This window comes from Macrotis lagotis, chromosome 4 (assembly GCF_037893015.1).
Source record: "Macrotis lagotis isolate mMagLag1 chromosome 4, bilby.v1.9.chrom.fasta, whole genome shotgun sequence".
Taxonomy (NCBI): Eukaryota; Metazoa; Chordata; class Mammalia; order Peramelemorphia; family Peramelidae; genus Macrotis; species Macrotis lagotis.
The window spans coordinates 48,734,627-48,759,243 of record NC_133661.1 but is presented as its reverse complement, the minus strand read 5'-3'; the positions used below and the strand labels follow the sequence as shown (position 1 = coordinate 48,759,243).

At 44.9% G+C, this 24,617-nt stretch overlaps 1 protein-coding gene across 1 annotated transcript; it reads left to right on the top strand.

The window, feature by feature from the left end:
• Positions 1 to 2,396: 2,396 nt before the first annotated feature.
• SEMA7A (semaphorin 7A (JohnMiltonHagen blood group)) lies at positions 2,397 to 23,206 on the top strand. The gene is made up of 13 exons (XM_074232697.1): positions 2,397 to 2,480; positions 4,130 to 4,171; positions 5,175 to 5,267; positions 5,781 to 5,865; positions 7,148 to 7,258; positions 8,767 to 8,906; positions 10,537 to 10,721; positions 11,878 to 11,986; positions 12,328 to 12,526; positions 19,105 to 19,223; positions 19,419 to 19,579; positions 20,790 to 20,851; positions 21,752 to 23,206. Exons 1-13 carry the CDS (start codon positions 2,478 to 2,480, stop codon positions 22,117 to 22,119), a joined length of 1,677 nt encoding a protein of 558 aa, XP_074088798.1. The 5' UTR covers positions 2,397 to 2,477; the 3' UTR covers positions 22,120 to 23,206.
• Positions 23,207 to 24,617: the final 1,411 nt, after the last annotated feature.

Below are 24,617 nucleotides of genomic sequence, written 5' to 3'. Positions count from 1 at the left end.
CCGCCCCCCACCCCAGGATGCTGTTTCTTCTTCTCTTTGACATCAAGTAACAACAGCCAGAATAAAAATGATAGACATTTATATAGCATTTTGCAAAGTGTTTTCTTTATTGCTGCATGTTAAAATAAGTTTCTCAAAGGTTGAATAACTTTCCCAAAGGTATGTCACTAGCTAAGGGCAGATCTGAGGTTCAGACCCAGGTCTCTGGACTACATACAGAATAGTTTCCTAATCACTGGAGGAGTCAGAAGGGGAATGGGGAATCAGGAGGTGATGAGATCACCATATAGTCAGAGGCACTTGTCAAGGGAAGACTCCATGTTGTAGAAGTTATTTCTGCTGAGCTAGGGGCCGATGTCCTGATCCTTGAGGTCCCTTTGAATTGTGGGATTCTATAAATTAGATTGTGACTGCACCATGTGGTATTGGTAGAGAGAGATATAGACTTGCTGTCTGGAGACCTGGATTTTAAATCTGACTCTACCACTGATGGATGAGCAAAGTCAAACCCTGCCTCTTCTCTGGGCTTTAGTTTCTCTCTCTGTACTATGAAGGGGGTCAATTAAATGATTCTAAAGGTCCTTCTAGAAGTAGCAAGTTGGTCCTAAGTCAGGGAGATATGAGTTCAAATTCTATTCCTCCTCTTTCCTTCCTCTTCCTTCTTCTCTTCCTCCTAACTCTTCCCTTTCCCCTTCCCTTCCCTTCCTTCCTTCCTTCCTTCCTTCCTTCCTTCCTTCCTTCCTTCCTTCCTTCCTTCCTTCCTTCCTTCCTTCCTCCCTCCCTCTCTCTCTCCTTTCTTTCTTTCTTTCTTTCTTTCTTTCTTTCTTTCTTTCTTTCTTTCTTTCTTTCTTTCTTCTTTCTCTTCTTCACATTCAGTAATTTCTTAGTACATTCTCTTTTTCTTGCCATTATGATCATAAAGGACCTCACCAATCTCTTAATTTTACTAATGAGGAAACTGAGGTTCAGAAACATTAAGTGAATTTTCTCAGGTTTCACAACTAGTAGGTATCATAGCAGTGTTTGAACTCGGGTTTTCCTGATTCCTCTAAGTCCAGCATTCTATCTTTTACCACATGGCTGAATGTTTTTTCCTCAAGCAGATTGTGAACCTCTTTGAGGGCAGCACACTAGGCATCTTTTCCTTTACAACAGACCCTGAGTGTTTGTTGACTGAATGGCTAGAACTCAGTGTCAGAACCTTGGGTATGAGAGAGAGAGAGAGAGAGAGAGAGAGAGAGATAGAAGGGAAAGTCAAAGGACTGAGGTTTAATTTATTTCCTGATTCTGAGACTCATCCCAGGAGACTAGGAAAGGCTGGCTTCTAAAGTTACTTCTAGTTCTAAATTCCCAGCTTCTCTGAGATGCAGCAGTTCAAGGTTTCCCAAAGACAGTTTCTTTGTTATATAACCTGCTGGCTGGAACTGCTATCATTTTCCTCTGCTTCCAGAAGCCAGTGGGATGGCACTGATGGCCCATCTCCAGGGAGCTTAACCCGGCCTCCAGGAACTCGGGGTGCTTAAAAATATTTTGAAAACTGCATTGAAATAGAATTAGTTTCCTTTAGAAATGCATGTATTTTATTTGATGCATTTGAGAAGGGTCCTAGAAGCTTCACCACATATTGGTAGAGGAGGTTTGAAACCTCACTTCAGAGATGAGGTTCTACTGCAGAGAGCTTGTATGGACACAGCTGTTTGCTTGTCGTCTGGTCCATTAGATTGTGAGCTTCCTGTGAGCAGAGATCCTGTTTTCTACCTCTCTTTGTATCCCTTCCTTCCTTCCTTCCTTCCTTCCTTCCTTCCTTCCTTCCTTCCTTCCTTCCTTCCTTCCTTCCTTCCTTCCATAATCGCAGTGGCAACATTTCCTTTCTTTCCCTTTCTTCCTCTTTCCTTCCCTCCCTTCCTTATTTCCTCCCTTCCTTGCTTCTTTCCTTCCTCTTCCCTTTTCTTTCCTTCCTTCCCTTTCTTCCTCTTCCCTTCCCTCTCTCCCCTTTCCTTCCTAAAAATAATCCAGAATCTAGAATAGCAGGCACATATGGTCCCAAGGTTAGTCAATGGTCCTTTTGTTACTATGTTGACCTATATTGGTGGGATTGAGGGGCAGAGAAATGACCCTTTGCCATTGGGGAACTGAGGGAAGAGGAAAGACATGGCCTACCATGTCAGATGGAATCAATCAGTGGGGACTTCCTGGAGGAAATGACACCTGAACAGGGTTCAGAACATATCTTCTGTCTCTGGGGGAGTGTAGGGGGAGGGATGGGACTGATGCGATGCTGACTCCCCTTTCTCCTCTCTTCTCCCTGCTAACCTACCTCTTCTTTGGTCTCTGCAGGGCAGGAGAGTTACAGTTTCCCACAGGCTGAACCCCACACTGTGCTGTATCATGAACTGGGCACCGACTCTGTCGTGGTGGGAGGACGAGGGAAGCTCTACCATTTTGACTTCATCCAAGGGAAAAATGCCTCATTATACATGGTAAAGGCTCTGCTTCCTTCCTTGTGTCCAGGGCAAATTACAACTCGCCTTTCTCTTCCTTCTCTCTCTACTCCATCTCTTCTCTTTCTCTTTTCTCTTTTTTCCTCCTCCATTCCTTTATCTCTTCCCTTTCTTCCTTCTCTTCCTTCACTCTTTCCTTTTCCTTTCTTCTCTGTTCTACTAGTAGTTCCCTTCTTCCTTCCCTTCTCTTTTCTTCTCTCTTCTTTCTCTTCACCCCTCACTTTTTTTGACTTTTTTCACTATTATCTTCTTATCTCTTCTTTCTTCTTACATCTTCTGTCCCCCCTTTCTTTCTTTCTGTTCTTTCTGGGTCCCTTCTCCTTCCTCTCTTCTTGTCTTCCCTCCTCCTTTCCTTTTCATTCCCTCCTTCCCTTCTCCCTTTCTTCCATTGTCCTTCCTCCCTTCTTTGTCTTCTCTTCCCTTCCCACTCTCTTCCATCCCTTTCTGCTCTCTGTGTTTCTTCTTTCTTCTCATTATTCCTTCTTTTCCTTCCCTTCTTCTTACAATCTCTTTTCTCTCCTGTCCCTTCCTTTTCTTGCCTTCTCATCTTTGCCCCTTTCTTCCTTCCCCTGTCCTCTCTCCCTACAACCTCTCTTCTCATGCCATCCTTTCCCTTTTTCATTTCTTCTAGAAAGGGAAAATCCAGATGAATCTTTCTCTTTGCCAAAACCCCTGAAGGTTTTTACAGTTGGTGGGGGAGGGTAGGGTGAAACACCTCCCTTCTAAGCCCTGGGCCCCTCTGTTCTCTTGGGAGTTGGGAGTAGGGAGTAGGGTGGGGGTGGAGGTGAGGGTGGGGATGGCTTGGCTTCCCCTCCCTGCTCCATCTGTCATAAATGGTTCCTGGGAGAAAAACCCTGAACAATAGGCCAAATGGAAGAGCCTGGGGGTGGAAACTGCTTGATATAATTGCACTTAACAAACATTAGCTAATGAGTCCCACCTCTTCTAGTGGAAAGAGGGCCCTAACCTGAGTGGCCTGGGACCTGGGTTCCAGTCTTAGCTTAGTGACTCATGGTGACCCTCTGGGGACAAATTGCTAAGTGCCTCAGGACCTTGGTTTGCCTCCCTGGAGAATTAAATTGAGTCTTCTTCCTTGGGAGAAAAAGGGAGATCCCCAGGTATGAATGAACTAAGGATGCTAAAAACATTAATATGACTAGATTTTCCTGTTTACCAAAGGCCCTCCTTATCCTCAGTGATCCCAGAGAGGAGATGGCTCTCATGTTTCCCCTAGAAATACAGGCAGAAAATTTTGGCTGTTCTCTGGGAACTTTGGGGTCTGACATAGGGAATCACAGGGTCTACTTTCAGAGAACTTCCAGGCTAATGGGGAGGCAAGGATTTGCTTAGAATGAAGGTGCAATTGAAAAGAGATGTAAAACCCTGTGGTTTATAGCTACTTCCCATTCCTTAGGATTCTCTTCCCCCCCCTTAGGTAACTTGTTCAGAAAAGCCAGTGTCCCAGGGGCTGGGGCAGAGAGATGTGGCTGTGATTCAGACTGAAAACTATGGGCTGTTCTGTGTTCTGATCATCAGATGACACTGCCTAGAGACCTTGTCTCTCTCCTTATTTCACTTTAGTATGAGCAATATGCCAATGATACTTTTCTTCTTTTTCTCTGCCACAGATGAACATTGGGTCTAATAAAACATTCTGCCAGAATCAATTGGTGAGTAAGAGTGGGCCTTATAAAGGTTATGTGGGTTGTAGAGTGGAGTGAGCGTTGCACAGACAGAGGCAGAGATGTCCTCAGGAAATGAGTCTCAGCAGCTAACTCTGTACCTTTCTCAGCCTACCTTGTTGCTATTGGGATAGGGAGTAGCCTATCCTGCTACTGGAGTAAGAGATCCCTACTCTTTGTCTCTAGTCTGGGTATAGGTGTCATGGGCAGAGAGGGGAATAAATAGCTGGAGAAATGTGGAGGGTTGTTAATGTGGAGAAATGTGGGAAGAGAGTGAGGATCTTCTATTGAGATATGATTGATCTTTTCTTAGTAGTAAAAGAGGCCCTGACTCTTGTTCCATGGTCTGGTCCCTTTGGGGATGGGACTAGATAGATGGCTTAGGATAGGGTATCAGGTAGCTTTTGTTTTTGACTTTCTGTGCTTAATATAGACAAGGAACCACAGCTGGTTTTCCTCTTCCTCTTTCCCTTTTTTGTCAACTCTTATAGAATCCTGTAAGAGGAAAAGGCCTCAGAGCATGAATCTTAATTATAATATCTCTGACCAGTGGCCATCCAGTCTCAGTTTGGTCATTTCCTGTGACAGGAGGATTGCTGTCCCCAGATCCTGCTTTTTGGATCAGCTCTGATCATTAGGGAGCTCTTCCCAGGAAGGGAAATTATCCAATTTTATTCATCAGTGAACAACTCTCCAGTCAGTTCAGGAACCCCTTTGATGCCAAACCTGACAGCAATCATCCTACCTTTGTTCAAATACGGCCCAGTTACCCAGGAACTTTCTCTCACACAACAGTTCTTTTCACTGTTAGTTCTGATTGTTAGGAAATTCTTATGTTGAAGAGAAACCCACTTCCAGCAAATTAGGTCTTCCCTCTGGGTTCATCATTTGGCGATCTGGGTTCCTTTGTTGTGAACAATCCTTCACCCTTTGAGGTGGTGGCTGTTTTGCGTCACCCTTGAAAACTCCATGCCTGTTTCATCTTTGCTAGGACTGTGAGAATTACATCACTCTTTTGGAGAAGCAGACAGAAGGGTTGCTCATTTGTGGAACTAATGCTCGTCACCCTAGCTGCTGGAACTTGGTGAGGCCACCTTCCCACCTTCAGCCTTTGGGGGGGCTCTGAGGAAAATCTGGCTTATTCTAGCCAAAAGAGGCTACAGGAGAGTGGGGGGGGGGGCAGGTTAGGGGAATGACAAATCAGCATCATATTGGAAAATGGAAGAAAAAGAGTTCCTGTGTGAAAGACTCCACTCTGAGGAGGAAGGGAGGAAAGGACTATCTTTTGAAATAAATATAAGAACACACATGCACACATATACCTCAGAGATATAAGAAGGGGCAATTTAATCTAGGCCAAGTGTATTAATTATAAGGGAATATGGAGTGAGAGGGATTTGGGGGGTTGAAGAGTTTTGATGGAGCAGAAGGGCATGGATTGGCAGAGAGGAGAGTGGGGAAGAGTCTTCAGGTAGGAGGTTCAGGGAAAAGGAAGAGAGGGCCAGGGGCTGAATAAGAACCCTCATTCTTCATAGATCCGAAGAACAAATTGGCCTTTAGGAAACCTATGCTGACCCTACCCCTTCTTCTCTCCCAGATTAACAAGACCATCACTCTACTTGGGGAAAGACGAGGCTACGCACCATTTACCCCAGATGAGAATTCCCTTGTTCTGTTCAGTGGTATGTAGCAGTTCCAGGAAGGAGGAGGGACCAAGGTCCATCTGGAGGGATTCTCAAGCTTGTAGATAAACTTGCTAATGGCACATATACAAGCAAAATGTGTCTATAATAATGTGTGTAACACTTGGCAATTATCTGGTTCAACTCCCTCATTTCTAGAGAGGCATTGTGTTCTGTTAGAGTCAGGGAAACATGGGTTTGAATCCTGCTTCAGCCACTTTCTAGCTCTGTCAACCTGGGCAAGTCACCTCTATTTCATTTGTAAAATGAAGGGATTGGACTAGATGACTTCTAAACTCAATCTCAGCTCCTATGACCCTACAGTTCAGAAAAGGGAAAAGATGTGCTTAAAGCAAGTTGATGGAAATGTTTCTTTGATGAGATAGTCAAACAGAACAGAGGGGGAAAGGGTTGGTGTTTCCTACTGGGAACCCAGTTCACTCTCCAAGAGCCTTCATCTGCTGCTGTGTGACTAAAACAATGGTTATAGGACATGACTGGAAGACAGGTGGAGCTAGGATTTAAACCTAGGCCCTCTAATTCAAATGATTATTGAGTTATTAAATTCCTGATATGGGAAAGGAACTGGGCTAGTTATTTTGGTGATCTTTCTACTATACCACATTGCTTCTCTTTGGAAAAGAAGGAAACAAGTTCCTACTATGTGAAGGCATAGGCTAGGTGCTTTTTCAATATCTCAGTTGGTCCTTATGACAATCCCAGGAGATAAATGTTAGGGTGTTTATCCACATTTTATAGTTAAAGAAGCTGAGGTAGGGGTTAAGTGATTTGTCCAAGGTCACCCCTGTTGGTGTCTGAATCTGAATCTGAACTTTGTTCTTGACTCTGGACAGTGATCGATGCACTATGGAGCCACCTAGCTGCCCCAAATGTTCTGTGCATGGAATGACTTAGTGGAAATCCTAGGGGGACTTGAGTAATTAGACCATTAGCATTCATAAATTGAAAGACTAAAACAATAAATTTTTATTGAGATATTTTATTTTTATATCCTTCCACAGAGTCATTTTATAACAGAATAAAAAAGGGTAAAAAATTTCAGCAAAGTTAACCAGAAAACTATTCAGAATCATCTGAAACCATATGTAATATTGCATAACCATAGACCCCCAGGACTGCAAAGAAAGAAGAGTGATTGGGAAAGCTCAGTCTTTTGGGTGAGGTGACTGTAGCCAGTGTAAGACTCTGGAAGTCTCAATAGCCTCTCCTAGCATGTGGGCTCCTTTGAGGATAATGGTGACTGATTCTATTCCATCTGCAGATGACCAGGTCTACTCCACCATTAGAAAGCAGGAATACAATGGCAAGATTCCAAGGTTCCGGCGTATTGGAGGAGATCGGGAATTATACACCAGTGACATGGTCATGCAAAGTGAGTCAATCAATCCTCACTCTGTGACTGTAGGGTTGGGGTTGGTGGTTTGGTTAGCAGGAGAGGACAGGAGGAGATTCTTCCCTTTTCCCCCTACTCTTGGGGGGGCTCACAGAGAATTCATTCCCATGAAACATTTGGAGAACAATCCCAAGAAGTCAGTGACCAAGCACTAGATAACGTGACCCAGACTGTAAGGGGAAGGGAGAGATTACTGGGACCTGGAAGAGATTCACAAGGCTTCCTCTTGGAAGTGGGGTTTAAGTTAGAGCAACCGCTGAAGAGTCTTTGAACAGAGAAGGGAGAAAGGTTCTCACCTATAAAGGTAGAAATGAGTCCCAGGTTGAGGGAGGGTGGGCAGGTCTGAGATTCAGGTGAAGGGTTCATGTTAGGGAGGTGGGTGAGAGTAGGAGTTTGGGGAAAGACTGGACTCAGTCAATGCAAAGTGATGGTGGTGGGGTAGAGGGGCAAAGGGGACAGCCAAACAGCTAAATTGGACTTTCCACGGGCCTATTGGGAAATGTGAGTTGACTCTGGGACTAGAAGGAGAACAAAAAAGAAGACAGGAATTCAACTTGTGGGTATGCCATCAGCAAGCTCTTGTGGGTATGCCATCAGCAAGCTGGGGCTGAGACAGTTCTTCTGGTAGCCTCAGAGAGGAGGTAGCCCCAGGGGACTGGGAGTTCCTCTCTCTGCTCTTGGCCTGCTTGTCCTCCTGCCCTAGGGAGGACTGATCTCATCTGGAGGCCTTCCATCCTCCCTCTTACTAACTCATTACCCCCTCCCACTAACTCATTACCTGATTCCACCTCATTGGCCCAATTGACAGTCAAAACATCTGGGGATCTTCTGGCTGTTCCCAGGGACATTAGGTCATTGTTTCTCCAGGGCTGATGTGCTCATAAAGGTTCAAAAACAAATATTCTTCCTCTGGGACCTGGCCTCAGCCCCACCTGCAGTCCAGCCCTGCCTCTCAGTTCCAGACCATTATAGCAAAAGAAATGCAGGAGAAATTCAAGGCATCATATATTTGACACAACTGACTGACTTTTCTACCTCAACAAAAGACCGATGCCTTCCTTAGTCCTTTTCCCTCTCTTATTTTTCCCAGTGATTATCCCTCTCTTCCTCCATCCCCTATCCCAGGATGAGAATGGCCTAGAACTTCCTGCTCTTGTTGCTTGACTCAGAGCATCAGCCAGGACATTGATCATTTGCATACATGTAATAGGAGCCTATGTAAGCTGACATGAGGGACACCAGGAAATGATCCCCTTGAGCAATATGCTATCACTCTGACATGGTGTCTGAAGTCTCCCAATTAGCCCTTCATCCCTTTGGGTTCATATAAAGTGATGTCTCCCTACCACCTGCCTAGGTGTATCTCAATCTAGTCCCCTCTCTCTTCAGGGAGGACGGATTGGGACATCAGGGAGGAAGTCCTAGACAAGGGTGCTGGAACCTTGGTACTGTGGTTGACTGTGGGTGGGGTTCTTTGTCCCTTTCAGATCCACAGTTCATTAAGGCCACCATCATCAATCAAGATGAGGCCTATGATGACAAAATCTACTACTTTTTTCGGGAGAACAACCCTGACAAGAATCCCGAGGCCCCCATGAACGTCTCCAGGGTGGCCCAACTGTGTAAGGTGCAGCCACGGGGCTTGCTTTCTTGGGGGGCTTCAGGGAGGGCTGAGCCACATCTCTATAAGGGAGGATTCCATTTCTACTGTTGCTTCTGGCTACTGGACTCACCAGTGTTGTCCTGGAGAGTGGATCTCATACCGAATCACTGATATAGTCCCACCTTCAGTGATATCCCTTATTAAGAGGTAGGGTGGCCCAATGGAAAGAATTCAGATAAGGTCCTTACTGGATTCTAGCCTCAGCACCATTCATACTTCCCTGAACAAACTCCAGGAACTTGTTTCAAACTCCAGGAACTTGTTTCCCTTCCCTTTGAGTCTCAGTTTCCCCATCTCTAAAAAAGTACCTTCCCTACTTCAAGGTCTATAGAGATCATTAAATGAGGGGATATCAGTGAAAGCACTTTGGATAATCTGTCACTGTTTAAGGGTGAGGTATTACTGTTATCATTATGATTATTTTTGTTGCTAATGGAAGCAGTAGTCCAGGAGATAGAGAGCTGATATCAAAGTCAGGTAAAACGAGGGTTCAAGTCCTGACTCTGACTTACATTGGCTATATGATCCTGGATATGCATTACCTCCCCAGTGGTCTAGGTAATTCAGATTCTTGAGCTTCAGAGCAAGAGTTGACCTGTGTTGACTGAGGCAACTTCCTAATGGAGACATCCACATAACCAATACAATTTTAGGTCAATTAAAATATTTAACACAATATTGAGGTATTATTATTATTAATAATTTTTCAGTAGAGAGATAGGGTGGGAAGAGAAGCCCCCAATTTTACCTCTGCTCCATCCTCTGTGAGGCTGTCCACAGTGATACCTTATCTACTCCCCTTTCATCTCCACCCTGGGCTTGTTTGCTTTGAATCATACTTGAAATTTGCTCAGTCTGGTGGGTAGAGGCTGATCTTTTACTTGGTGGTAACATGGCAGAGTCATATTCTTCAGACATGCTCAAGCCTAGATGTGATATATACTTAAAGGGGAAATTTCCTCTTCAGCTTGGGTTCTGGTAGGGTCCTCTGAGGTTGAGGTTGACCATTGTTACCTTCCTAACAAGGCAGGACAGGCTCCCAAAACCCTATGATCTGAGAATTTCTGAGCTACAATAGACCTTAGAAGTCACCTAATCCAGGCCTTCCATTTACAGAGAAGAAAACTGAGGACTAGAGAGGATATTAAGTTTGAATTTGCACCCAAGTCTTCTGATTCTAGATCCAATGTTCTTTCTATTACACTTTCTGAATTCTCTTTGATGACCACTCCAAAACTTTCTCCACATCTTTTAGTTGGAGAAGCTGGTTGTATATTCTACTGAACTCCTTATCAAAGACTCTATAGTAGCTTGGGATTGGTTCCCAAACTTCTTTCTTTTAGTGCCCCTGGGGTCTGGATAAAAAGTCAGACTTGCTCTCAATCCCCTACAGAATGTCATTAGGTTTTAAATCTAAAATCCGGAGGGATCTTGAAGACCATCTAGTCCAACTCCCTGATTTTAATAGATGAGGAAACTGAGGCTCATGGATATGAAGTGATTTGTTCATCTTATGCAGACTGCAGTTCTCTAAATAGGTCCCCACATGTGAGTTATCTGTGATAACCCCACATCTCTTCTTTCTCCTAAACAGGGGGACCAGGGTGGTGTGAGCTCTATGTCTGCCTCCAAGTGGAACACATTCCTGAAGGCCATGCTAGTGTGCAGTGACCCAGTCACCAACAAAAACTTCAACTGGCTACAGGATGTCTTCCTGGTTCCTGATGCTACAGGAGACTGGCGTGCCATGAAAGTCTATGGTGTCTTCTCCAACCCCTGGTGAGCTGGGGAGGACTGGCCTAAGGGTCTGGTCAGTGTAGATACAGTCGGAAGCTAAGCACCAATTGAGGGTAGAGAGGTGGGCCTCTCATTGAGTTGGGGGAGGTATCTGTTAAATGGGGGGGCTTGGGGAAAGGGAGGAGGATTTAGAGAAGGAGGGAATGGGGGGTCTAAAAGGAATGTGAAGATTCAGGGAGAAGATGAGAGGACTAAGGGAGGGAATATGGTATCAGGAGGGAGATTTTAAGGAGGAAGGAGATGAATACTTGGGAGCTGAATTTTCAGTAAGGGGGATATTGGGTTCAGGCATGGGAATTGGGGCCCAGAGGGAGAGGATAGAGGCTTTTGGAGAAGGATGGGGCATCAGGTAAGGAGACAGGTCATTTAGGTAGAGACATGAGTGAATAAGGTTCTGAATTTCCCCTTACCCCCAACCTAAGTCTCTGTTTCTTCATCTGAAAAATAAGTGAATTTGGCTAGATGGATTCTGAAATCCCTTTCTACTCTAGAATTGTGGTTCTATTATTCTGTGGGGGCTCTGTGAGAGAGATGGTTGCCAGTTCTGGGTCACCAGCTATGTGATTCCAAAGAAGTGAGATGAGGTCATGCTACCCCTTCTTGCCGCATTGGTCTCTTGAGGAGTGTTATCACACCAGGCTCAATTACTGTGCTCAGTTTTTTAAATTTTTGTCTTTTACTCACCCTAATCGATTAAAAACAAGAAAGAGTGTATATGGGGGAGGTTAGAAAGAATCTCACTGCCCATGATTAGGTCAGAGTTGGCATTCCAAGGAGAGAAGAGTGAACCCTGTGAACAGAGTGGAGATAGGGATCCAGCACTAAGGCCCAGGGAGGAGGATTGGGAGCAGACACCATTCTCCACTGGACAGAAGGTGCATAATGAAGTCCAAGATGGTACACCATATTCCATATTTATTGAGGACAGTATTCTATGCTGGGAGGAGGCTAGATTGCAGGATGCCCCAAATCCTTAGATTATAGTGGGGAAGGTTACCTTTCCTTTGAGGCCCTGAGGGCTGATAGTGAAGCTGGTGATAAGTAGGTAGCTGTGTCCTCCCAGAAGCTGGGCAAATTCTTCAGATGTTACCAGAGGCAAGGGACTGGCCTAGATTCTGAGACAGGGTGCTTTCCACAGGAACTACTCGGCTATCTGTGTATATTCCATTGGTGACATAGATCAAATCTTTCGGACATCACCACTCAAAGGCTATAGTGGGAAGATGCCCAACCCACGACCAGGCAAGGTGAGTCTCAGTCCTATTGTCCTCCCCCTTCTCCTACCTCCCCCATCTTCAGACACAGGAATAGAGTACTGGGTTTGGGATTGAGGGAGATCTGAATTCTAATCCTGCCTCCAACTAACTATGTGACTATAGAATCATTTAACCTCTGTCATATTCAGTGTCCTCATCCATACAATGGGACTGGTAAAATCTATGCCTCCCCACCTTACAAGGGTTCAAAAGAGCAAGCACTAAAGCTGATAAAATGTTTTGCATATCTTTAACCTACTGAATCATTTGTTATTGTTGTTATCTTATCTTCCCTTCCCCACTAATCTGTGTCCTTTTTTTCCTTGACCTAGTGCCTTCCAGAACAAAAACTGACACCCACAGAAACATTCCAAGTAGCTGACAGCCACCCTGAGGTGGCTCAGAGGGTAGAGCCTTTTGGGGCCAAAAAGACACCCCTCTTCCATTCTAAGTATCACTACAAGAAAATTCTGGTGCATCAAATGCAGGCCAGGAATGGGTCTACCTTTGATGTTCTCTACCTGGCTACAGGTGAGGCTGACATTTTGAATAGTTTCTCTGTAGAACTGTCTTTGATTTAGTCTATATAATTTTTTTTAAATCAGTGTTTTGGGTGAAAGTGTAAATGACATTCTTTTCAAATTCAAGTGCCACAAAGCTGGCTATAACAGGTAACATCTGAATAATTTGGGATCCCCAGCTATCTTTTTACTCCAGAACACTGAGCTAAAATTGAGAGCATAACATTGGATAGTGATCTATGTAAAAGTCCTTCTCTTGTGTTCAAAAAATCAAGTGTGCAAATACAAGATGAGGGAGATATGAATACATAATAACTTCTGTGAAAATCACTTGGGGGTCTTAGTGACCTCAAGTCCAATGGATGTGATAGCCAAAAAACTGGTGCCTAAATAGAAACAAGAGCTAATGCAAAGATTTTTAGGCTTTCTATACTCTGACCTGACTACATTTCAAGTATTATATTTAATTCTGAATGTAATAATTTAGGAAAGACATTGACAAACTAGAACATGTCCAGAGGCAGCCAGGTTGGCAAAAGAGCACTGGAAATTATTCCATGTGGGTGGGGTTCAGGTGGAGGAACTGAGGTTGGGTGGCCTGGAAGAGAGAAAACTCAGGAGACCAGATAGCTGTCATGAAGCGTTTGGAAGGTTGTCATAGGGAGGAGATTTGTCCTACTTTGCCCTAGCAAAGGAAAATTCAGAATCATGGTTGAATAATGGCTGGATTTAAAGGCAAATTTAAGTTCTTGTTTGGAAAAACTTTCTGTGAATTAGAGGGGAATTCATCCCATGGAAGAAGCCAAATGATCATGGAGCAGGGAAGTTGTAGAAGGGATTTCTATATAAATAAATGTTGGACTTGGGGCAGGTAGATAATGCAATGGATTGACCTTGGAATCAGGAAGATTTATCATAGTGAGTTCAAATCTGACCTCAAACACTGGTTGTGTGACCCTGGGTGAGTCACTTAACCCTGTTCGCTTCAGTTTCCTTCTCTGGAGCTAGAGAGGGAAATGGAAAACCACTCGAAAATCTCTGCCAAGAAAATCCCAAATGGGGTCATGAAGAATCAATCAGGACTGAAAAATGACTGAGCAACAACAACTGAATGACCTTTGAAGTTCCTTCTCACTGGGAGGTTCTGTGATGCTAGAAGCAGGTCCAGGAGGTAGGATTTGACCAAGCTGATGGTTTTCACTGGCTGTCTGCCATGTCTGGTATGCCCTCCCTTAGCTTCTTTCACATCTCAGCTAAAACTTCACCTTCTCCTGGAAGCCTTTCCCAGTCTCTTCTAATTTAGCCTGTTTGATTGCATAAGGTCTTCCCTTGTAAACTGTGAACTCCTCAAGAGTGGGGATCTTTCTTTTTCTCCTCAGTGTTTACCACCTTGGCTATACACAATAGGTGCTTAATAGACATTTACTGAGGAAGGCACTTCATCATCCTCATCTTCATCTTTGAGTGTTTCTGTGTTCAGGGTTCTTTGCCAGACCTTCTCTTTGGAGGAGGCAGGTAAGGGTGCACGGGTATACTTTCCCTGGAGAATTTGCCTAGTACAAGAGGGCTTAAGCAGATAGACACTGACTTATTTATAAAGGATGTGATGGAAAGGATTTCTGGGCAAATAAAGCTTAGATGGGTTGACCTCAGAAGAGCCACTCCACTGAGATTCTGGGAGTCTGAAGTCAGGGCAATGGACTGAATGATCCCTGAAAATTTATGAGTCGCCCTGGAAAACTTTGTCTAATACAAATACAAACCTCAGGGGGTAAAACCCAGTACTGGTTGTGGTTGTGGCCCCAGTAGAGAGACCTGTGAAGGTAGAGAGGGTCCTGGCACCAACCAGGAGCTTAATATGGGTCACAATAGGCACTTAATATTTGTTGACTTCTTCAGTTATATTTCTACAGAAGGAAAGCCCAGGCCAATACTTTGGGAAACCAGGTCCTCTTGCCAGAGGCTAGAGGGTTGGGAAGGTGAGGGGTAGAGTTTGGTTTGGGGAAGAGCCTCCATCACCACCTCAGGCTCCTAGGACTCTAGGGACTGGGTGGGGGAGGAGTGAATCTAGCCTTGGTCCTTGTGGGAGGTCTGATCTGCCTCTGGGCCTCTTCCTGACTTTGACACATGGGCCTGGAGGAGTTGGCCTTATTGTCTTTTTCTCCAGGGAGGGAGTAAGAATAATCTGAAGGCTTCCTCTCCTCATAGTTAACTTCTTCCTCCCTGTCTCCTCCAGTCATAATAGATGCTTTGTAATTTCTTTCTATAGGACATTCAGTCTTCTGGTGCTCTTGTCCTGGCTATCTGTTCCTCATACACTGAATTCTTCCCCCTCCCCCCATCACTTGGAACCTCTCAGTTAAGTCCACCACCCCCAACAAAGATATTTCCTGATTTCCCCAGTGACTGTGTTCCTTCCACAATCAACTAAAAATCACCAAGCATTCACTAATGTAGCTAATGAATTCAATGATAAATAATTAAACCAATACATTTATTAAATGTAACAAACATTTATTAAAATTAATTTAATAATGACAGTGACCTAGACAAAGAATTAAACCATTCCTATTCATAGAGCTGTTTTCATCTGACTAAGGGAAACAAGTGCATATTAAAATAGATATAGCACATATATATCAAGTTCATAAAGACAGGTAGGTTGGCAGACAGAGGGTTATCAGAAAGGGCTTCAAGGGTGAGATAGATGGTCTCTGAGAAGTTTCCTAAGGGAAGAAAGAGTGGAGGTAAGGAGAGAGGGTAATCCAGCCCCAGGGGATGGCTTGTGCAAAGCAATTGAGATGGGTCAGGGAGTATCATAAATGGGAAATAGAGAGAAGACCCCTTTCTCTGTGCAAGTGAGTATTGTACTGTGAGACTAGAAAGGTAGGTTGAGGTCAGACTGTGCAAGGGCTTTCAGAATTAAACAGAGAAATTTCTATTTTATTCCAGAGTACATTGTTGGCTCAGTAGAGGAGTATTTGCTTAACTAGGTCCATATTGTTTTTCCCTGAATAGCTTAGAAAGCCTTTGAGGGTAGGGTTTGTTTCATTTTGTCTTGAGGGTCTAACTCAGTGGTTGGCACATTAGAGACATTTAATAAAAAACTTATTGAGCTGAGTTGGGTTGATGTTAGTAGAAAGAAGCCTGTCATTGCAGTCTCCTTTCTCTCTCCTCTTCCCCCCCCCCCCCCCCCAGCCCTTTGGGCAGAATTTCCCTTAGGTGGCTAAAGGATTTCAGTTGAATATAGGCCTCTGTAGACTGTTTGTTTTTGTAACTTATTTTTACAGTCACTTACTGGGATTGTTTCAGCTGGGACATTGTTTGATTTCCTCCCATTTATTTACAAGCAAAGTTCTTTCTTCAAAGTGGCCAGGAAACCTAGGACCTACTCATGGAGGTTATTGTTTAGCCTCCTGGAAAACAGGCTATTGAGGGGAATTGGATTTTTAATTTGACAAGGTCATTTCATATTACACAAGGAAGGCTGACCAGAATAGCCAGTGCCCTTCCTGATTCTGAGCTTCAACAGAATTCAAAGAGCCTCAAAGGAAACAAGATAGGGAGGCCTTGTAGACTGGCCAAAGGGTGGATTTGATGTAGTGGAATGTGAGTTTCAGTCCTGGCTCATTACCAGTTGTGTGTCCCAGGACAAGGCCTTGAACCTCTGTGGACCTCAGTTTACTCATCTGAAAAATGAGGGATTTGAGCCTGAGGATAAGATTTACACATAGAAGAGACTCAAGTGAATCTAAGCCCAGTTCTCATTTTATAATTGACGGAGCACATCTAAGGGGGTTTATGGACTTGGTCAAAGTCATATAACTACTGAATATTGGAATTGGGATTCAAACCCAAGTTAGGTTCCTTGACTCCAAATCCAGTATGCTTTAAACTGAGATGGTTTCCAACAATCTCTTCCAGATCTTTCTAGGATTCTAAGATTTTTTTGTTCTAGAATTCTAAAATTCTATGAACAAAAGAGGTTAGGGGAGCTGAAAGCCCCATGGCAAGTAAACACCAAGGGACCTGAGTTGATTTTGTTGGGAGAAAAGCAGGCAGAACATCAGGAGGCAGAGTCTTCTTGAACACCTGTGAAGGGGGAGAGTCTAAGAAATGAGAATGATTAATTCTTGTGTGTCTGTCCAGCACATGCCAAGAGTTTAGAAAAGACTTGAATCAACAGGGGGAAGAATCATATATCAGAGGGAAACCCCCAACTGAATTTTATGGCATTTCAATACAATTCAGTTCCATTTAAAAGCATTTTTAACCCTGCTACGGGTCAGATATTGTGGTAGGTGCTAGAGTTATAAGGACATAAAAAAAAATATTTTGGTTCTCAGGGAGTTTTCATTATATAGCAGGAACACAGATGGATAAAAAAAAAGTATATGAAATAAATAGAGTAAGTGGAGGAAGAGAGAGAGCAGTGTTGCTGAAACTCTCCTGTAGTACCTGAGCTGATGGGATTGGAAGGATTCTAAGAATTCTCAGAGGCACAGATCCTGGGAGGGAGAAACTTTCAGGCCTAGGGGCAGCTTGTCAAAGACAGGTGGGGTGGGGAATAACATAGAAGGGGCTATGAAACCCTGACATATGATTTGAGAGAGGCTATTCATTTTTCTGAAGCTATTGATTGTTCCTGGTGAGGGAGGCAAAACTTCATCCAGGGAAGCTTTGAGTTCAATCAAACCCTACTCTGTGGGTTACAAAGTAAGGGGCAGAGCTGAGATATCAACCCCATAGGTTCAAATCCCTGTCGTCCAGGGTTTCCTTCAGACATAACCATTCTATGATTTCAATTTAGTCCAACCCAAAACAATTCAATGTAATAAGCATTCATGGTTCCTTTTAACTTGGGAATTCTATCATTCTAAAAAATGTATGTGAGGCATCATTGGGTCAAACTGAAGTCCAGATCCCCCAACAAACCTCGAGACCTTGTTTCTCTTAACTTACAGGACTGGCTTCCTTCTTAGGGTGATTTCTTCCATTGTGGAAATAAGTACTTGATCTCTGCTCTTGCTTAGAGTTGGGAGACAAGAGGTCCTATTTGCTCACATTTTTCATCCCACCAGCTTGGTCCTTGTTTACCCTGAACTATCCATATCTACTGGGTATAATCTTAATGGGAAACTTAATTGGGTGTGGAGTTTCTGAGAAGTAGGTAATGGACTTTCCAGCTGTCTGTGTTTTCTGGGCTTTCCAGAAACAGTTAACCTGCTCTGGATGACCTCTGGATGGTCCTGAGCTCATGATGTAGAAAAACAGGCCTGCCAACCTTCCCCAACCTATCTGCCTACCTCTTTCTATGACTTGCCCCTTCTCAATTCTGACTTCCCTTTTTTGGTTCCAAAGATTGGTCATTGGACCAGCACAGATCAATGGGAATCAAATGGAGGAAGCAGACTTTCAGAAGGGTTATTTTAGGCTGGGAGAGGAAAGAGGCTCTGGGAAGAGAGTGGAACAAGAGAATTGTTTTATGTGAGATGGACAGAGAAAGTTGGACTCTGTTAGTCAAAGTAGAACAGATGGACATGTCTTAGAGGTGGGTGAAATGTAGGCTGGTCTGGAAGCAGGGGAATGGCTTAGGTGACCCCTAGCCAATTGTTTTACTGACAGATTGTTTTACTGTCATAGAAGGCAGACTGGGGGCTTGGATTCTATTACTAGTTCTGGACTAACTCATGTCTGATCTGACCTTCTTGGGGTCTTGAATTCCTCATCTTTAAAATGAAGGAGGAGGGAGCAGATTATTGCTACTGGTCTTCCAAATAACGATCTTCTTTAGACTCAAAGGATTTAGAACTGGAAAGGGTCGTGGACGTTATCCAGTCTGATCCTTTTATTTTATAGATGTGGAAAGTAAAGGTCACAGAGGTTGTGAAAACCCTTAGGTTAAGCAGGTTAAACAGAGAGTGGGGATCTGAACCCACATCTTAATGATTCCATGAACTCAGTAGCTGGGAGCAGCTTGGAACCAGATCCAGGAAGAACTTGGTGACCGACATAAGATGATAGATTTAGAACTGGAAGGGATTTTAGAGACCATCATCCATTCTCCATTTTGCAACTGAAGAAAACTGAGGCACAGAGAGATTATAGGCTCTTGTCCTCCACCACCAGCAATTGTCTAAGAATTCTAACCCAGATCCTCCTGAGTCCAAATCCAAAGGATTAACTACTATCAACTAGCTAACTAGTTCCTTTCTAGGACTTCCTATAGCCTCCTTAAGAATGAGTCCTTTCTCACAGTTATGGGATCTCTAGGAATTTCAGATGTGGATTTAATTTTTAAAAAATTATTTTTCTATCCTAAAGGGATCATATGGGGTGGGGGGGGAGGGGGAGTGGAGTAGAGTGTCAGATCCTTTGACCAATTACTTGAGAATTACTGACTCCCAGAACTGAAATGGGCCTATAGAGACTTCTCCAGAATTCCCATAGAACTGGATGTCTTTCTTCTAATTGACCCTCTCTCCTCTCTTCTGCCCCTTTTCCCTTTGCTTCTCCTCCTCTTCTTCCCTTATCTTTTCCTCTTGGTTCCTGCCCTTTTCCCCACCCACCCTACTTTTTTCTCTACAGACAAAGGAACCATCCATAAGGTGGTAGAATCAGACCATGAAGCCTTTAACATTATGGAAATCCAACCCTTCCGTCATCGCCCATCTGCCATCCAGTCTATGACTCTAGACAATGTCACGGTGAGGCCCTGTGCTGGTGATATCCACTCCTGCTCTGGGTGCTGCTTTTGCCCAGTCATCTCCATGGTTCTAAGCCCCCCTAACTTAGCTCAGTGACCTTTCCCATCTTCCCTATCCCCCCAGGGGCCACTAGTCTAATGAAGTGCCCTATTGGGAGGTCGAGGCTCATAATCTGGGGCCTTTTTGCTCTTTCAGATGAAACTGTATGTGAACTCTCAGTGGGAGGTCAGCCAGGTGCCCCTGGATCTATGCAGCGAGTACCGAGGGGGCTGCCAGGGTTGTCTAATGGCCCGGGACCCTTACTGCGGCTGGGATGACACCAATGGGCAGTGTGTCTCCATCTACAAGTATAAAGGGTAGGTATGATCCCTAATTCTCCCTTAGGTGTCCATAGAGTTTCTTGCTGGGATCTACCAGAATCCTTTGACCACTGTTTCTACAAAGATATTTGCCTGGCTCTTACATGTGGACAGACAACTCCTTGACTTTTCCAGGGCTATCCTGGGAGATGGGTGTTCCAGGGATTATGAATACTATTTCTTAAAATTAATTTTTAATAGCTTTTTTTGTTATATATTGCATAAATTTCCCTCTGTATCCTTTCTTTTCCTCCTTTCCAGAGTCATGCCAAATAGCAAAAGATTTTTAATATGATTTTTTTTTAGGGTTTTTTTTTGCCAAGGCAATGGGGTTAAGTGACTTGCTCAAGGCCACACAGCTAGGTAATTATTAAGTGTCTGAGGCTGGATTTGAACTCAGGTACTCTAGCTGCCCTAATATGATTTTTTTTTAACTGATGAGGAAACACACCCATATTACAAAGGATTTTTTAAAAGATTCTTCTTTTGTTTTTTAAACTGATCAGGAACAGAGATATGAATTAGAATTGACATGCCTTGAGGCAGGGACTGGTTTGGTTTGTTTTTGTACTAGTTTCTAGGACAAAGAGGCAGTGTTGCCTAGTGGATGGAGCACTGGCTTCAGAGTCAGGAAGGTCCTCTTGCACATATTGATTGTGGGACCCTGGGGATGCACTTTATTTCTCTGTTTCTCGGGCTATTTATTAGATTGTATTGTAGAAAATGTGCCAATCTATATTAGAGGAAGATATTTTCTGATTGGAGTTTGTAATGTTGGAATCATAAGTTCAGTTTTTCAAGCCCTTCCCTCCAAAAACTTCTCTGTTACCAGAGAGACATAACTTAATGGATAGGGGACCAGTTTTGGCATCAAAAAGATCTGGGTTCAAGTCCTACCTATGAGATATACTGACCTGATCATTCAATGTTTTAATATCCCTGATAAGTCTCTAAGACTATTGGCTTCACTGTAAGGGTTGGGGGGTCAGGGAGAAGACTGGGCTCTAGAGGAAGGGGGAATGAGGCATTCTGGGGACCCTTGGGAAAGATAGTGCAGAGTCTGGACCTGGCATGGGGTTGGATGCTGTCAGTATTGGAGCAGGCAGGATAAAGAAAGGGAGAAGGGGGCTGTTGGCTGAGCTCTGGGTGTTGACTCACTTTCTCTCCCTTGCTGCTTGTGTGACCTGTTGTATCATCTGGTTTCTAGGCATGTGTTACAGTCTCTAGGCCCCAATGAACCACATACAGAATGTCCATCGAATAAGCAGGGTAAGTCATACTCTTCTTAAGCTTGAGGGAGAGCCATGATCCTATCCTTAGGGAGTCCCTGCTTGAAGGATGAATGAAAATAAACCACATTTATTTAAGTTGCTTACTATGTGGCAGACATATTAAATGCTGGAACAGAGGCACCAAAGTGAGACAGTTCTAACCTTGATGAGACTGACATTCTACTATAGGGAGACAAGATATATAGGAGAGAAAGTCATTTTGGTCTAGAAAGTCACAGGAAGGATGAATTGATCCACAGACTTATCTGGTTGACAAGAAGCAAGGGTTGTATTGATTTGTCATGGGCACTGACCGCACCCCTGAATTTAGAACTGGAGGGGAGTTCCAATTTCCTTCATTTTACAGATAAGGAAACTGAGGCCTCTTGAGGTAAAGGGATTTTTAAGACAACTGGTAAATGGCAGACCTGGGAAATGAACCCTGGTCCTCCAACTCCAAATACCACATGATGCCCCTAGGGATGGAAGCACCAGCCTAGGCAGAAGTAGTGTGTGTTTGTGTGTGTGTGTGTGTGTGTGTGTGTGTGTGTGTGTGTGTGTGTGTGATCCCTCACCACAAGATCCTAAAACTAGTGTTTTCCAAGCCCAGGGCTGATTGAGGGATACTGAAAACAGTAAGAGGCACAGAGGCAGTTCAATGGATAGCATGTTATCAGTTAGCAAGATGAGTTCAAATCCAACCATATGATTCTGGGCAAATCGCCTAACCTCCCTCAGCTTCAGTTACCTTATCTGTAAAATGGAGGTGACCACGGCACCTCTTTTCAGGATTTATAAGGAGAAAATGAGGTGATTTCTGTTAGCCATTTTGCAATTCTTAAATCAGCCTATAAATAGTCGTAGGAGTTAGTATTCATTCTTATTCATTCTTCTCCAGAGAAGGGATCTGGTGAGCCACAGAGTGTCACGCTGGCCCGGAATTCCCGCTACTACCTGACGTGCCCTGTGGAATCCCACCATGCCACTTATTCGTGGCACCATGGAGACAAGAAGGTACACCGCTGTGAGCCCGGCTGGCAGAACTCAGACTGCATCTTGTTCATCGAGAAACTCACCGATGAGCAGTATGGGCTGTACCGATGCAAGGCGGAGGAGGGCACCTACAGCCGCATCGCTGTTCAGTGGGAGCTGCGCAAGGAAGCCACCGCCAATTACCTGCTGACAGGGGGCAGCGTGGGGGGCCCAGGTGCCCGGGTCTGCCTAAGGCTCCTGTTTGCACTGGCTGTTTTCCTTCTATTTCAATAAGGATCCCTCTACTCTTGACCCCCCTTCCCAGCACCTCCTCCTTCTCAGGGTGTGGGACTTCGTGGCTTGCTCCTGCCCTCTTCTGCCACTTCTGCCCCCCCCCCCCAGGTGCCTCTTACAACTGCTACAGGCCCAAGCCTTGCCTTTTCCCCTGGGGGCTAGGTCTGGAGGAGCAGAAAGCTTCTCCCTTACTTTCTTCAGGGGAATGAACATTTCTGAGCCATAGGTCTGCTTGGGAGGCGGTGGGGGGGGGGGGGAGACTTGGGACATGAGAAGAGGAGGCTGGCCTTGGCTGGCCATGAATACCAGGCTCGGGCAGTCTGGCCAGGGTGGAGGAGGTGAAGAATGTGGGAGATGAGAGAACCACATGAAGGGAGTAGGGATTGTATCCCAGAACATTATCCCTTTAAGAATATTTAAAAGAAAAAAATAATTCCTTAAGCTTATTGCTGAAGGATAGACATTCTCTGGGGGTTACAGGAATGGGAAGTAGGAAAACATCCACCAGAACAGAATGGAGGGGATGTAGGTGAAAGCTGGTCTGTGGGCAGGGTGTAGGAGACAGAAATATCTCCCCCAGGGTCCGAAGGGAAGAGTTTGCCAAAGGTGAATCTTACTTGGAAACTATATTGACTCTATGCATTGGGTGTGTACGGGTGAGGAGGGGTGGGAGGGGAATGGGCAGAAGGAGAAGGCTCAGCTCTGAATCCTGAGCCCGCCCCCCTCAGTTGGAGCCCTGGCACCCGGACTTGGCCTACCTCCTTCTGTGCCCTAGTTGCCAGAGCTGGCCTCTGATCCATCTTGCCCCTGCCCAGCCCCATGGACAGCCCCTCTCCCCACCGGAGGGTTCTTTACCATTGGGTTCAGGGCAAGCTGGTGCATCCCCCCAGAGGGTGCGCTGTCCAGAAGTCCAGGGTGGGTTCCTTCCCCTTTTGAGGGGTAAGGGGAGGACCCTCTGAAGCTTGCATGTTTAACTAGGGATGTTTACTTTCCTGTAGGAAAGGACTTTATTTGTATTTGTTTAGCTTATTTTAAGTTTGACAACTTCCAACTGCATCCAAATGAATCTTAAACAAGGATGGGAAAGGGTGGGGGTGGGGGTGGGGATTAGGTGGCCCAACTGAGGGCACCTGGGGTTGGAATCATAATCCAGAGTTGGCTTAGTTTAGGGGTAGAGGGAGGGAGGGAGAGGGTGGGGACTGAGAGGAGGAGGACTGTCTGCTGAGATCTTCTAGGCCTTGGGGAAGGCTTCCTGGGGCTTGGCTCGTAGCTGACCCTTCCTCCATGGCCTGGAAAAGTAAGAGCTGAGGTCAGGTCTAGGCTAAGGAAGATGGGACCAACAAGGCTATTGATTTGATGGGGGAGACAGTCCCTAGCCCTAGTGAGCCCCAGGCCTGACGGGAGAGACCATTCCAAACAGCTCTGTAGTCCCCCAGAATGGCAGTCATGGGAAATATCCCCCAAGACTTGAGAGTTGAGAGAATTATTGGGGGAATAGGTTGGGGGGGTGGGGGGTGGGACAAGAATGAAGGAATATAATTGGTCCAAATTTCATGGTGTTCATTTCATGGTCCTCATGGAACATGAGGGCCAAGGCCTCTGTTGGCCTTTGGAGTTGAGGGTTGGGGGTGAGAAAGGGGGGGCATCCCATTCCAATCCCCTCTGTTGTCCCTTCCCCAAGGGCTGTGCTTCCATCCGGATTCATGCCTTCAGCTCAGGTCATATTATAACTTAGGATAAACTGTGAATCCCAGAAGGAGCTCTCCCTGGGGCTGTGAAGGCTAGAGCCCCCTCTCCCCAGGGATTTGGGGCAGGGGCTTTCCATGCCCTTGGTCTGTCATTTCAGTAGTAAGCCCAGGCAACCTTCTTCCTCTGTGCCCCTTGGGCCCAGGCCCGGGAATTTAGCAACCTTGGGTCTGCTATGTCTCCTCTTGATGCACTTTAATAATGTAACATATTACTAATAAACAAGCTATTTATTTACCTGTGTCTGGTCATTGACTGTCAACAGAATCCCTGAGGGGTTGGGGGGCTACTTCGAGATCAGGGGTCTTCTGCCAGGACCTACTCCTAGAGATCTTTCTTGATTTTGGTCAACTTCCCTGGAGCCCAAAGGTCAGGAGACCTGAGTTTTAGATCTATGTTCTGATATTAACTGAGTCATATTGGATATGTCCCTTCACCTCCTGGACCTTATTTTCTCAACTGTCAAAAGGGGATTGGTATCTGACAGGGATGGTATAAGAATGAAATAAAGAAATGAACAGTTCTCCATTGAGGCAAAAATCTTGTTGTTAGTATTAATGGAAAGAGCTAAGAGGAACTGTGGCCTCTGGGAAATTTTGTGTATTTGAGTCAAAGGTAAAAAAGTAACATGGCTTGCCTGTTCTCACTCAGTGTGAAGGATAGGTTGCTTCTCCTGCCGATCATGAATCACTCCTCATCAGAGATCTCTCCTGGTGCCACCATCACAGCTCGTGTGGGGATGTGGTCCAGGT

Bases quoted from the DNA above. Each gene is read 5' to 3' on its own strand.
- SEMA7A (XM_074232697.1), top strand. The intron at 10,722-11,877 runs GTGAGCTGGGGA...TGCTTTCCACAG, and splicing joins GGTGTCTTCTCCAACCCCTG to GAACTACTCGGCTATCTGTG. The intron at 20,852-21,751 runs GTAAGTCATACT...ATTCTTCTCCAG, and splicing joins ATGTCCATCGAATAAGCAGG to AGAAGGGATCTGGTGAGCCA.